Genomic DNA, 13,453 nt, shown 5'->3' with positions numbered 1-13,453 from the left:
GGACGGAATCATATTCCATACAAAAAAAAAAAAAGATGGTTCCATGATTGCAGAAGTCAAGACACTTTAGAAGTTTTAGGTTGGACGAAAAATTATTAGTGGCAGAAATTTTATCTCTTTGGTATTAGGTATAGATATAGATCACAACGACCGAGATCACTTGAATCACAAGTTGAAACAACTGTGTACACAGTCACACAAATACTTGGTTGCACACCAACAAGGGAATTTATTTTTTAAGATACATTCAAGAGAGAAATTAAGTAGCAGTACTAGATACAAACATACACGGACAACCAATTTTGATATTTTGAACAGTAAATAAGGCGATACGACAACACAATCACGAATATTTGACTGCAATTTGGAATTGGTTGGAGTTGGACCTCTCGAGGACCTATCATTCGCTGCCTTTAGCTGCTCCAGTATTGCGTGGCATAGTGCACGGTTGTCCTTGTCACCATCGACCGTAACCTTTTTCAGGCTGGTCAAGTGTTCAATGCCAACGATGCTTCCCTCCGCCACGTGTCTGGACCTAGAGTCGAAGCCCAGTTCAAGCATCTCAAGCATTGCCATGGATCCTTCCTCGAATTGGATAACTTTGGGTAGATAACCTCCAAGTATCAGGTCCGTGAGCACCGGAAATTTGTGGATGGCACATGCAACCAGCTCATCACGGTCCTTATAGCATTCCCAACCCACGCACAAAGGGCCTGTTTGGATGACGCCCTGGCCCCTGGCTGCCTGCCAGGCAACGCATCCTGGCCACATGCACAAGAAATCGGACGCCTGGCATTCTTGCCTGTCTTCTGAGTTGCCTGGCAGTCACCATCCAAACAGGCCCAAAGTCTTGAGGTTGGGCAGCATACACAGCACGCCAAAGAGGTCATCGTCAATAAGGGTTGTACGCACCATAGTAAAACTAACAAGATGTGCGAGTGACCCGATCCACCTGGGCAACCCATTGACGATGATCCAAAGGGTTCGGAGGAGTCGTGGTGGCGTTGGCAGGTGATGGAGAAAGTTCAGTATCTTGCCATCGTCGTCACTACTTCCAGGTCGTCCTATTAAGAGCCACCGAAGGGAGTGCATCTTACTTATGGACAGAGCAAGCTCTGCGAGAACCTCCTCATCAATGGTCTTGTTGCTGTCGATGGTCAAGTTGTAGTTGATCTAGTTCACCTACATCTTGGGCAACTTTAGAGTCATTCCCAAGACATACCCTACATAACACACGTAGGGCCTTCATTTTGTTTATTCCTCGGGGCATAGTCCACACAGTACCCCAAAAATCATCCTTGTTGGAGAACCGGATGTCCTTGAGTTTCTCTAGCTTTGTGATAGTTTCTAGCAGCTCAGTAAGGAGCGTGTGAGCTAGATCAAGCGTCTGTAAATGTTGTAGATTGCCAATCTGCCTATGCACCTTGCTTACATTTGTGCGTCTCAAGCTTAGGAACCTAAGTAGGTATAAATTGCAGGCATAGCTCACATGATTGTTTGATACTCCCTCGCAGTCTTCTAGGTCAAGCACACTCAAGAGGACGAAGTTGCCTAGATTTTTTCGGAGCTTGTGTTGCCTATGGAGTTGTAACAATCTCAGTGATCGAACATGCTGCATGTTCAAATTATCCTCGCCTCTATGGCCTTTAACATTTCTCTTTGCTACAGAATCAACACTTTCTGTGTCAGAATGGATCAAGAGGAAACAGATCTTGTCATACAACATCCCATTATACTGCCCTCCATGCAAACTAAGAAAATTAGCCTCCAAAGACTTGGACACCATGACCTCAAGAAGCATGTCATGCACCCTATATCTTTGCTCCCTCCACTCATGACCCTCCAAATGGCCTGCTTCTTCAATCATATTCCTACACAAGAGTTTGTCCAGGTAAGATTCTACAACCTCCCACATAGTCAACCCCCGCTTCTGATGAACCAATCCTTCAACCATGCATCTATTCAGTAGTCGATCCTTTCTGATCACATAGTCCTTTGGAAAAATGCTGAAGTACATCATGCAGCTCTTAAGATCATGAGGGAGGTGATTATAGCTGAGTGTGACTATATGCTTCATCCCCTCATGGGTAGGGTGGATCTCCATATGAGAACCAAGTGATTTGCAGACTCTATCCCACTTATCTTTGCTTCCAGGTGATTTGTACCCTACCAAGACACTAGTAATGCTGACAATGGCCAATGGCAGCCCACCACATTTTTTCAAGATGTCGCCCATGACATCTTCAAACTCCTTGGGGTATGTGGCATCCATGGAGCCAAACACTCCACTGACGAATAACTTCTTGGAATCTTCAAGCTTAAGGGGTTCCATTTTATGAATGCAATGGCCACTAGCAGTACCAGGACTGCATGCATTGGCCACTGTTTCTATCCGAGTGGTCACGATGATTCTAGTACCCTTGTTGTTCTCTGGCACCTTGGATTGGATTGCCTCCCATGCTCGTGCGGTCCAAACATCATCAATGACTATGAGGTACCTGGTTTAAGCATGCATAATATAGTTAGTTGAGTCCTATATCCATAAGGCAATTAATGACCCTGCATGTGCAAAATGTATGGGAGCGTTTAGGTTGAGTCTCTTTATTTTTTCAGAAAAAGGTTATCACTATTATTAAATATACGTAAAAAGGTTATCATAATAGCAGAGGTGGGTAATTTCGAATTAAATTTAAGGTGCGACTTTCGAATATTTTCACAATGTCAGATGTGGTAATTAGAAAATTAGAATAGATCTAATAGTGACAATTATTAGAGGCGCTATACTTCCAATTAGGGTTGATGTGGACTTTTAAGAGGAAGACTCTATTAGTAATAGTAAGATGCTGTAAATATGGTATCATTACCATGGGAAGTCTATTTTTTGTAATGTGCGTATTAATTGGAAGCTCCTTTAATTTGAAGCCCCGCGTTTAATCCATGTTAGAAAAAATAATTATTATAGATTCTTATAAGTATTCAGAACATAATACCATTTAACTCATAATCGCAATTTACTACAATAGCCATTAGATCTAACATATTTCTAATTTTTTCTATTGTTAGATACAAAAATGAACTCAAAGTTCCCAGACACATGCTTGTGCAAATAATCAACGTTTCATTATTAAAAAATGGACCTAGTTACTCGATCCAATATTTGCTTTTAATAAATTACCTACCTATGCATTTATGCATAAAAGCTAGCTTAAAGAACACATACCTACTTCAAACATACATAGATACCATTATAATAACAAAATTAATCAATAATGCTGATACCATGGACCATTAATTCCATATGCTCCACTTATTAAAATATTAATTTAGGTCCCATTTTTTCAATGGTAAAACCTGAAAAGAGATACATATTTAACCATCGTGACCATAGATAGAGTAAAATGCATCATCGGTGGTCCTCGATGTTGGATCAAGGTTTAACTTAAATAGTTCTCCATACTTTGAATAAAAAGAATTCGTTTGAAGATGTACTATTATTAAAACATTAGTTTTTTTTGTTTAAATAATAAAACTGTGTTGTCCACAGCTTTTTCTTAAGCCTGACATCCACCCAAAAGCTCCAGAAACTAAGCGTCGTCCCTACTGATAGAAATCGTGGGAGGCGACTTCTATTCTTAAAGTCTCCCAATTTTCTAATAGCTCCAGGTATCAATCAGGAATTCAGGATGCTGTTGAAAGTGACTAGAGAATTTGTAACTAGAAGAAAAAGAATTAAGCTCTGTATATAGTCTATATACCTCTTGTCCGCGAGAAGCTCCTCGAGTTTTTTTGGCTAGCCCGTTGTCATCCATGTCGTGGATTGCACCCAGGGCAGCCTCTTCCTTGATGCCCCTGTCGTCAGCTGTTTCGGGCTTGACGACCTGCCGAAGAAGGTTGGTGAGCAACAGCTTGAGGTCCCTGGTCGGCTGGAAGGCCTGAGACACCGACACCATAGCCTGCCACGGGAACTCCGCTTCCAGCAGCCGGCACACCTCTGTGGCCAGCGTCGTCTTGGCAAGGCCGCCGAACCCGACGATGGAAAAAACAGCCTTGCGTTCACCCTCGTCGCCAACCGGCGCCTTGAGCCGTGCAGCCAGTTTATGAGCCTGCTCCGCGATGCCGACCAGGAGGCGGTGGCGGCGGTCGGCGGCGTCGTTAGCTGGAGCGGACACTGACACTGGCATGGGGGCAGCAGGCAGCAAAGGAGGGGAGCAGCGGCGCAGAGCGTCTCGGTTGACGCCGAACCGCGCCTGGCGCTCTCTGATGGCTACGGCGCGGGCACGGAGGGCGCCGATCTGGCCGGCGAGGCGGCGGCGAGACAGGAGCGTCCCGAGCAGGCGTCCCAGCCAGGCGCGCACGCCGTCGTTGGGCCGCCGGGACTCGATGCGGAGTGTGTAGAGGTCGATGCAGTCCTCCGCGTCGTAGGCAACCTCGCGCAGCTGCCTCATGCACACCTGGAGGAAGCGGTCCACGGCCCCATCCTCTGCCTCGGACTGCATGATGAGGAGGGCGTTGATGGCCTCCAGTTCGTCCCGCAGCTCAAGAACTTGGCCGCCGACGCCACGGAGCCGCTGGTACTCCTTGCTCAGCAGGCGCCCGGCGTTGCTTAGCAAGGTTTGCGCCGCGCCTCCATAGCTCTCTCTCACTGTCTCTTTCTCCGTGTCCGTGTAATGTAACAAAAAGAGCCACAAGCAGTGTGCTGTGCCGCACAACCGAACGAGAAGGGGGAGAAATTTATGCTGCTGGCCTGGAGACTGGAGCTGAGCTGCTGAGGAGTGGAGGTCTCAGTCTAACGGCCTTTCGCGATGAGACGGGGGTGCGTGGACTCGCAACTCAAGACCGCGTGGGCGTGGCTGGCCCGACCAAAATACGTGTTCGTCCCACCGGCCTGTCCTGTCCTGGCGTCCAGTCATATGAGCCCCGTGGCGACTAGGGCAGGTGCCTCGAGCTATCTGCCAAACGCCATGAGCGGCGCCGCGTTGAGACCTGAGACTGTCACGTGAAACGAGTATCCGGAGCATCTACGCGCGCGTTGAGGTGGTCGGAGGCGAGGCCGCAATTATTTTTAGGCTAAACATTCATTAGGCTAGTCCTAAATTGAAACTATGATTAGTTTCCATAGCATTTAGAGCATGTTTGATCCACATGGTGAGTTACTAGTTGGACTAAAATTAGCCAAAATGATCTATAGTCGACTACACTATGGGAAACACGTGATTTGCCGAGTGCAAAAATCTTTGCCGAGTGCCAAATTTCGGGTACTCGGCAAAGACATGCTTTGCCGAGCGTCGCACTCGGCAAAACATGGCACTCGACAAAGAGGCCTTTGCCGAGTGGCTGGCACTCGGTAAAGAGGCATTTGCCGAGTGCCTGGTACTCGGCTAAGACCTGCACTCGGCAAAGGCAGACACTCGGCAAAGATTGGCAGGGGGCTTAACGGCATCCAGCGGCGTCCTCTTTGCCGAGTGCCCCCCCGTTTGGCACTCGGCAAAGAATTTATTTTGCCGAGTGCCAAAACTTGGCACTCGGCAAAATATTTTTTTTTTGGTTTTTTGCCATCAAATTTTTTGAAGCTTTAGTACACTACCACAAACAACATATTTAAATTTGGGACATTTTCATTGCCTTTTGGCATATTTCTATAGTTTATTTTGTTTTGTTGAATTTTTCCAGAAAATGTAAGTTTGAACTGCAGGTGCATCGAATAATGGATTACATTCGTTCAAAAAATGTTATCCTTATTTCTTAGTGTAAATTTAGGCTAAATCCAAGAACTGTCTCGAAATTTCGATCAACGTGCTCACGGGGCAACGCCGCCAACTTGCGTGGGAGTGGTTTTTTAATTGTATAAAATGCCAACGAATTCTGAAAATCATGAAACTTGTCGAGTTGTCGCCGTATCGTATGCGCATGCCGTGGAAAAAATTTGAAAAAGTTTCGAGCACGTTGTCATGCACGTTGATTTTCGGAACTTTGTCATGCACGTTGTCATGTATGTTGAAAAAGTTTCGAGATGTACATGACAACGTGCTCGAAACTTTTTTAAATTTTTTCCACGGCATACGCATACGATACGGCGACAACTCGACAAGTTTCATGATTTTTGGAATTCGTTCGCATTTTATACAATTAAAAAACCACTCCCACGCAAGTTGGTGGCGTTGCCCCGTGAGCACGTTGATCGAAATTTCGAGACAGTTCTTGGATTTAGCCTAAATTTACACTAAGAAACAAGGATAACATTTTTTGAATGAATATAATCCATTATTCGATGCACGTGCAGTTCAAACTTACATTTTTTAGAAAAATTCAACAAAACAAAATAAACTATAGAAATATGCCAAAAGGCAATGAAAATGTCCCAAATTTAAACATGTTGTTTGTGGTAGTGTACTAAAGTTTCAAAAAAAATTGGTGGCAAAAAACCAAATTTTTTTTTTGCCGAGTGCCGCCCAGCTGGCACTCGGCAGAGAGCTGCTGATTTTTTAAAAAACTTCGCCGAGTGCCAGATCACGACACTCGGCGAAGAAAATTGACTTTGCCGAGTGCCGCCGATTTGGCACTCGGCAAAGAGCTGCTGATTTTAAAAAAAAAACTTCGCCGAGTGCCAGATCACGACACTCGGCGAAGAAAATTGACTTTGCCGAGTGCCACCGATCTGGCACTCGGCAAAGCCGCCTTATTTCACCCGCGCCCGGCCGACGCGCGTTCTCTCCCTCTTTCTCTCATTTCTCTCTCCCTCTCACCTCTCTCTCCCTCAGCCGCCGCCGCCGCACATCGCCGGCCCGCGCCTCTGCCCCGGCCCGCGCCTCCGCCCCGGCCCACGCCTCCGCACATCGCTGCCACCGCGCCTCCCCGTGCGGCGGCCCCTCGCCAGCCGGCGCCCCCGGGCCGCCTCCCCGCGCAGGCCCCTGCGCCACCGCGGCGCGCCCTGCCGGCGGCCACCGCCCGCGCCGGCCCCCTCGGCGGCCACCTCCCCCGCCTGCGCGCCCCTCTCGGCGACCACCTCCCCCACCGGCGGCCACCGCCCCCGCCGGCGGCCACTACAGAAGAGAGGAGGAGGAGGCGCGTCGCGGCCACCGCCCCCGCCCGGCCTCCACCGCTCGCGCCGCCCCCCTTGGCGGCCACCTCCCCCGCCTGCGCGCCCCCGTCGGTGGCCACCTCCCCCGTCGGCAGCCACTGCCCCCGTCGGCGGCCACTGCAGAAGAGAGGAGGAGGCAGGGGAGAAGAGAGGAGAAGGGGAGAAGAGAGGAGGAGGGGAGAAGAGAGGAGGAGAAGGAGAAGGAGAGGAGAAGGAAGGTGCCGGCCTAGGCCCGTCGACCCTCATGCCGCTGCGGTCGTTCCCGCCGTCGTCGCCGACCCTCATTGTTGCCATTCTCGTCGTGAAGGTATACCCTACACCTGTAGTAGTTAGTAGTAGTACTTAGTAGTGTTAGTAGTAGTTAGTAAGTAGTAGTAGTTAGTCTTGTTAGTAGTATTGTTAGTAGTAAGTAGTGATAGTAGTAGTGTTAGTAGTAGTAGTGTTAGTGTTAGTAGTAGTTGTAGTGGTAGTAGTACTTGTTGTTGAACTACTTCGATACTTTCATCTGCATGGAATGAGAACTAAAGTACATGGCTCGTCTTGGTATATATATGTTTGTTGGCCTTCGTGCCTATGTTTGGTATATATGTGGTTGTTGGCCATCGCGCCTATGTTTCTTACAGGTTTTGGAAACCTCCCCGTGTAGGGGAGGTGCTGCCGAAATTTTCAATGGATTCTAACCTATTGCCTTTTTATGTAGGAGAAGGACCCATGGGAGGGACTCAGTGACCCGATCGTCTTCGTCGACGCTGCTAGTCTGCCTGCACCGTATCGCCTCGCCACTGCACCGACACGCCACTGCCCCGCTAGCCTGACTCCACCGCCACCCTAGGTATAACCTCCTCCTCCTTTGCATGCATGTTTTATATGATCACATAGCCCAGTTAGGCGTCTCCTATTCGAAAGAGATACGGTCGGAGGTATGTAGATCTTTGCATATCTACGACCGTATCTCTTTCGGATTGTCCACGTATTTTGGACAGCCCGCAGATGCGTAGATGAGGTTAGTTTCCATGGTTCACTCTAGTCCGAGACAGACTTTCGGCATCACCTCCTTGTTGTTCTCCGGATACACACTCTCACTTGCAGGATGTGTATCGGGAGAACAGTGGGGAGGTGCTGTCGAAATTCTATCTCGGATAGGAGCGGAGCATTGAAACTGACCTCATATACGCATCCGCGGGTGGGATTAGGACCTATCCTCACCTATTAGATGGTAGGAACGCCGTGTAGATGCAATTGCTGGTTATATTACTCGCTTACATATGTATATGCCAGAGGATGGAGAACCGTGATTGGATGTACACGGGCCACGCAAGTATGACCCCAGAATGGATGACTAAGACTAATGCTTTCTTGGAGCATTCATTTGGCGAGGCTGCTAGAGGGTCGAGTCGGATGCCATGTCCCTGCAGCAAATGTGACAACCATGTAAGAAAGAATAGGAAGAATGTGGGGAAGATCTTTGCAAGTATGGATTCACGCCAAACTATACCTGCTGGATCCACCATGGTGAAGCCGATCGTATTAGAGAGGAGGTGGTGAGACCACGCCTCGAGGCTTTTGATGGAGATGCTGGGGTAGCAGACTAGATGGATGACTTTCAGGAGGCACGGTTCGATGAAGGATTAGAGGATGAGCCAGAGGAATCCGCAAAGGCGTACTACGATATGCTGTCTTCGGCATAGAAGCCCCTTCATGAAAAGACAATGGTTTCGCAACTAGATGCCATTGGACGCCTAATGGCGTTCAAGTCGCAGTGTAGCATGAGTCAAGACAACTTCGATGGTATGTTGGCAGTTGTTGGATCCCTGCTTCTGGAGGGTCACATTTTGTCGAAGAACTTGTACGAGTCACAGAAACTTCTTCGTGCCCTTAAGATGCCGTATGAGCTCATCCATGCTTGTTCGAATGGTTGCGTCCTATTTAGGAAAGATCACGAGAAAGCAACGCACTGTCCAAAGTGCAAATCCTCTAGGTATCTGGAGGTCGACACTAGTGATGGCAAGAAGGAACAGCTTGGTATCCCCGTGAAGGTCCTATGGTACCTTCCTATCATACCGAGGATCCAACGGCTGTACATGACAGAGGAGTCCGCGAAACAGATGACATGGCACAAACATGACAAAAGATACAATGCTGACAAGATGGTACACCCATTGGATGGCGATGCATGGACCCATTTTGATGGCATACATCATGGTAAAGCTGAGGAGGCTCAGAATGTACGTGTAGCGCTGGCAACAGATGGGTTCAACCCCTATGGATTGCTGGCGGCCCCATACACTTGTTGGCCCATGTTCGTGATCCCCCTCAATCTCCCCTCCTGGCGTCATGTTTCAACCCAAGAACGTATTCTTGTCACTGATAATTCCTAGACACCCGGGGAACAAGATGGGTTTGTTCATGGAGCCTCTCATTGATGAATTGATCCTTGCTTGGGAAAAGGGGGTACTAACATACGACCGAGCTACAAAGAAGAACTTCACAATGCATGTGTGGTACCACTACTCCCTGCATGACTTCCTGGCGTATGGCATATTCTGTGCGTGGTGTGTTCACGGAAAGTTCCCATGCCCAATATGCAAGACAGCTGTGAGGTTCAGTTGGTTGAAGAGGGGTGGCAAGTTTTCTTCGTTTGACCAACATCGTCAATTCCTCCCTCTTGACCATCTATTCAGACGAGACATCAAGAACTTCAGGAAAGGGGTTCAAGTCACTGACCCTGCACCTCAGATGATGACCGGTGCCGAGGTCTGTGCTGAGATAGAGGCTCTCAAAGATGATAAAGAGAAAGGTGGTTTTATTGGATATGGTGAGGAACACCAGTGGACTCATAAATCAGGCTTGACTAGGCTCCCCTATTTTAATGACCTTCTTCTTCCACACAACATTGATGTAATGCACACAGAAAAGAATATCGCCGAGATGTTTTTTGCAACACTCATGGACATTCCAGATAAGTCAAAGGACAATGTTAAGGCTAGACTGGACCTAGCAACGATGTGCGATAGGCCAAAGCAAGTGATGAAGCCTCCCGCGCCCGGCAAGAAATGGAGAAGGACTCCGGTCGATTTCGTCTTGAAAAAGGACCAAAGGAAGGAAGTACTGTAATGGATCCAGACATTAATGTTCCTTGATGGGCATACGGCGAATTTGAGTAGGGGAGTGAACTTGTCCACTATGCGAGTCTTAGGGATGAAGAGTCATGACTACCACATATGGATTGAGCGGCTCCTTCCTACGATGACCCGGGGATACATCCCTAAGCATGTGTGGCGCATGCTGGCAGAGTTGAGCTATTTCTTCCACCAGCTTTGTGCCAAGGAGTTATCTCGGGACGTGATTGATGACTTGGAGAAAGTGGCACCTGTGTTGCTCTCAAGTTGGAGAAGATCTTCCCACCCGGCTTCTTCCTGGCGATGCAGCATCTGATTTTGCATCTACCGTACGAGGCACGAATGGGGGGGGCCCGTGCAGGCCCGTTGGTGCTATACAATTAAGAGATGTCTAAAGATTCTTCGGAAAAGTGTAGAAATAAAGCCAAAATTGAGGCTTCTGTGGCAGAGGCATTTATTCTGGAGGAGGTGTCAAACTTCACAACAGCATACTATAAGGATGGCCTTCCCAGCGTGCACAATCGTCCCCCTCATTACAACGCGGACAAGAGTTCATCGAACCTCAGCCTTTTCAAAGGGCAACTCGGAAAGGCAAGCGCATCGGGCACCAAAACCTTGCGGCATGATGAGTGGCGCACTATCATGTTGTATGTGTTGTTGAACCTTGATGAAGTGAAGCCTTATGTGCAGTAAGTTCTCAATGAGCTTGTTACATACGCCCTTGTCACTATCCTCCATCTATCGAACCCCCTTATCTCTTGTTTTTTAGGGAATTTCTGAATAAATACTGGAGAGGGAATAGGGCTCCTTCCCCTCAAGAAGAAGATAGTCTTCTTAAAGATGGTGTGCCCAATTTCATATCCTAGTTCGATACGAAGGTACCATCCAATTTACCTCATTCAATCTTTGACATCCCACTTTGCTCCTATGGACGAGTAATGTAATGATCTATCCGACCTCACCTTGCAGGCCCGCAAGGATGTGGAAATGGATGCTGAGTTGAAAGGGCTCACCAAAGGCTTCGCCTACAAGGTCAAGTCATTCACCATTTATGATGTGAATGGCTATCGCTTTCACACAAGAAACTATGAGCGGAGTCGGCCCAATTGGAAAACCACGAATACCGGAGTTCGTACGCCTAGCACCGATGAGCGCGACTACTACGGCATAGTAGAAGAAATATACGAGCTCAATTTTGAGTGTCGCAAAGCTCCTAATCAAGTCGTATTCAAATGTCATTGGTTCGATCCTAATGTCACGAGAACAACCCCTGAGATTGGACAAGTCAAAATTCGATAGGATTCTGTCTATCAAGGAGAGGATGTCTATATTGTGGCTCAACAGGCCACGCAAGTTTATTATCTCCCATGGGCGTGCCAAAAAGGCTCCAATCTTATCGGTTGGTACCTTGTGCAGTTGGTATCGCCACACGGTAAACTGCCTGTCCCAAACGATGAGGATTATAACTTTGACCCAAACACACGGGAGTTCTATCAACCAGAGGGGCTAGAAGGGAGGTTTCACATAGACATGTTTTTGCTGATGGGCATGGAAGTAGACAATGACATTGATCAGGATGATGGAGATGAGGATGATGGAGAAGAGGTGCAAAATGCTAAGGACTTACAAATGCTTGAGCGATTACAGTTAGGCGATGACAATGATGACAACGATGGAGATGAGCCCGATTTACTCGACAATATTGATAGTGATGACGACACCTATGATCCAGCCACTGCCGATCATGAAGAATATTTCTAATTCATGTAATACTATATTATTATTATTATTATTATTATTATTATTGTAATTATGTTTTGTTCATTTTGCATCTCTTTATAAGTACTTGTAATTTAACTGTGGTAATTGGTTTACTCTTTGAAATTACAGGCACTGGACAAAATACCGGGCAGAAGGCAGGCCCGTCGGGGGGTCAACTCCCTCTACATGAGGGAGCGCTCACCACCACATGCTAAGGAGGACCCCTTGCCGAAGCCGCCGACGAGGAGGACGAGGAGCGGCCGCCCCCACGGCCGTTCGAGGATGATGGTGCAGCCGGCTGCCACTCCGTCGGTGGACGAGGACGACTAGGCGGTGGGCCTGCACATAGGAGGGGTGGCACTTCCTCTGACTCGTCGGACCATGGGGAGGCAGCGATAGCGATAGCAGGGGGTTCCACTTGCACTACCTCTGGCTCTACCTCGTCGGGAGTCTACTTGCGCAGGCCCTCACAGCTCCCGGTGCGGCCGATCCCACTTCACCGGCGCCCGGTGATTCGACCCAGCGACGACAAGTAAGTATTATTTCACTACTATTTCATATGACATGTTGAAAATCGAACTGGAGACTAACAATTCTTCTTAATGACTCTTGCAGCAACTGAGAAGTTGTTTCCGGAACGGGCCTGCACATCAATGGCACCCTAGGCCTTCTCATTCGGCAGCACTACCCTAGCATGGTCACCTACGCCTCGGTGACTTCACCGCCCTAGATGTGTGAAAGGTCCTAATGGCTAGAGGGGGGGGTGAATAGCCTAATAAAAATTTCTACAACAACACTTAACCAAATTGTTAGACAATTATGAGGCGAAGCAAGTGTTGCGCTAGCCTATTCAAAATGCAAGCCACCTACCACAATTCTAGTTTAGATAGTGTCAATTCACACAAGAGGTATGACACTACCCTATGTTAGTGTGCTCTTAAAAGCTAGCTAAAGAGCCACACCAACCAAGCAAGCAAGCTCTCACAACTAGCTACACTAAAGAGCTTGTCAACTAGTTTGCGATAATGTAAAGAGAGTGATTAGGATAGTTATACCGCCATGTAGATGAAGAACCAATCAATCACAAAGATGAATAACAATGAAGACCAATCACCTCGGAATCAATGATGAACACAATGATTTTTACCGAGGTTCACTTGCTTGTCGGCAAGCTAGTCCTCGTTGTGGCGATTCACTCACTTGGAGGTTCACACGCTAATTGGCTTCATACGCCAAACCCTCAATGGGGTGCCGCACAACCAACACAAGATGAGGATCACACAAGCCACGAGCAATCCACTAGAGTACCTTTTGGCTCACCGCTGGGGAAAGGTCAAGAACCCCTCACAATCACCACGATCGGAGCCGGAGACAATCACCACCCTCCGCTCAACGATCCTCGCTGCTCCAAGCCATCTAGGTGACGGCAACCACCAAGAGTAACAAGCGAAATCTACAGTGAAACAGGAACACCAAGTGCCTCTAGATGCAATCA

The 13,453-nt window shown here is 47.9% G+C and overlaps 1 protein-coding gene across 1 annotated transcript; it reads right to left on the bottom strand.

The window, feature by feature from the left end:
* Positions 1 to 278: 278 nt before the first annotated feature.
* On the bottom strand, positions 279 to 4,963 carry LOC136506955 (disease resistance protein PIK6-NP-like). The gene is made up of 3 exons (XM_066501831.1): positions 4,954 to 4,963; positions 3,756 to 4,696; positions 279 to 2,498 (listed from the first exon to the last, which is right to left on the bottom strand). Exons 1-3 carry the CDS (start codon positions 4,961 to 4,963, stop codon positions 2,481 to 2,483), a joined length of 969 nt encoding a protein of 322 aa, XP_066357928.1. The 3' UTR covers positions 279 to 2,480.
* Between the last annotated feature and the right edge of the window lie 8,490 nt (positions 4,964 to 13,453).

Source organism: Miscanthus floridulus, chromosome 15 (genome assembly GCF_019320115.1).
Source record: "Miscanthus floridulus cultivar M001 chromosome 15, ASM1932011v1, whole genome shotgun sequence".
NCBI lineage: Eukaryota > Viridiplantae > Streptophyta > Magnoliopsida > Poales > Poaceae > Miscanthus > Miscanthus floridulus.
The sequence above is the reverse complement of the archived record's forward strand: the minus strand, read 5'-3'. Positions and strand labels throughout refer to the sequence as shown.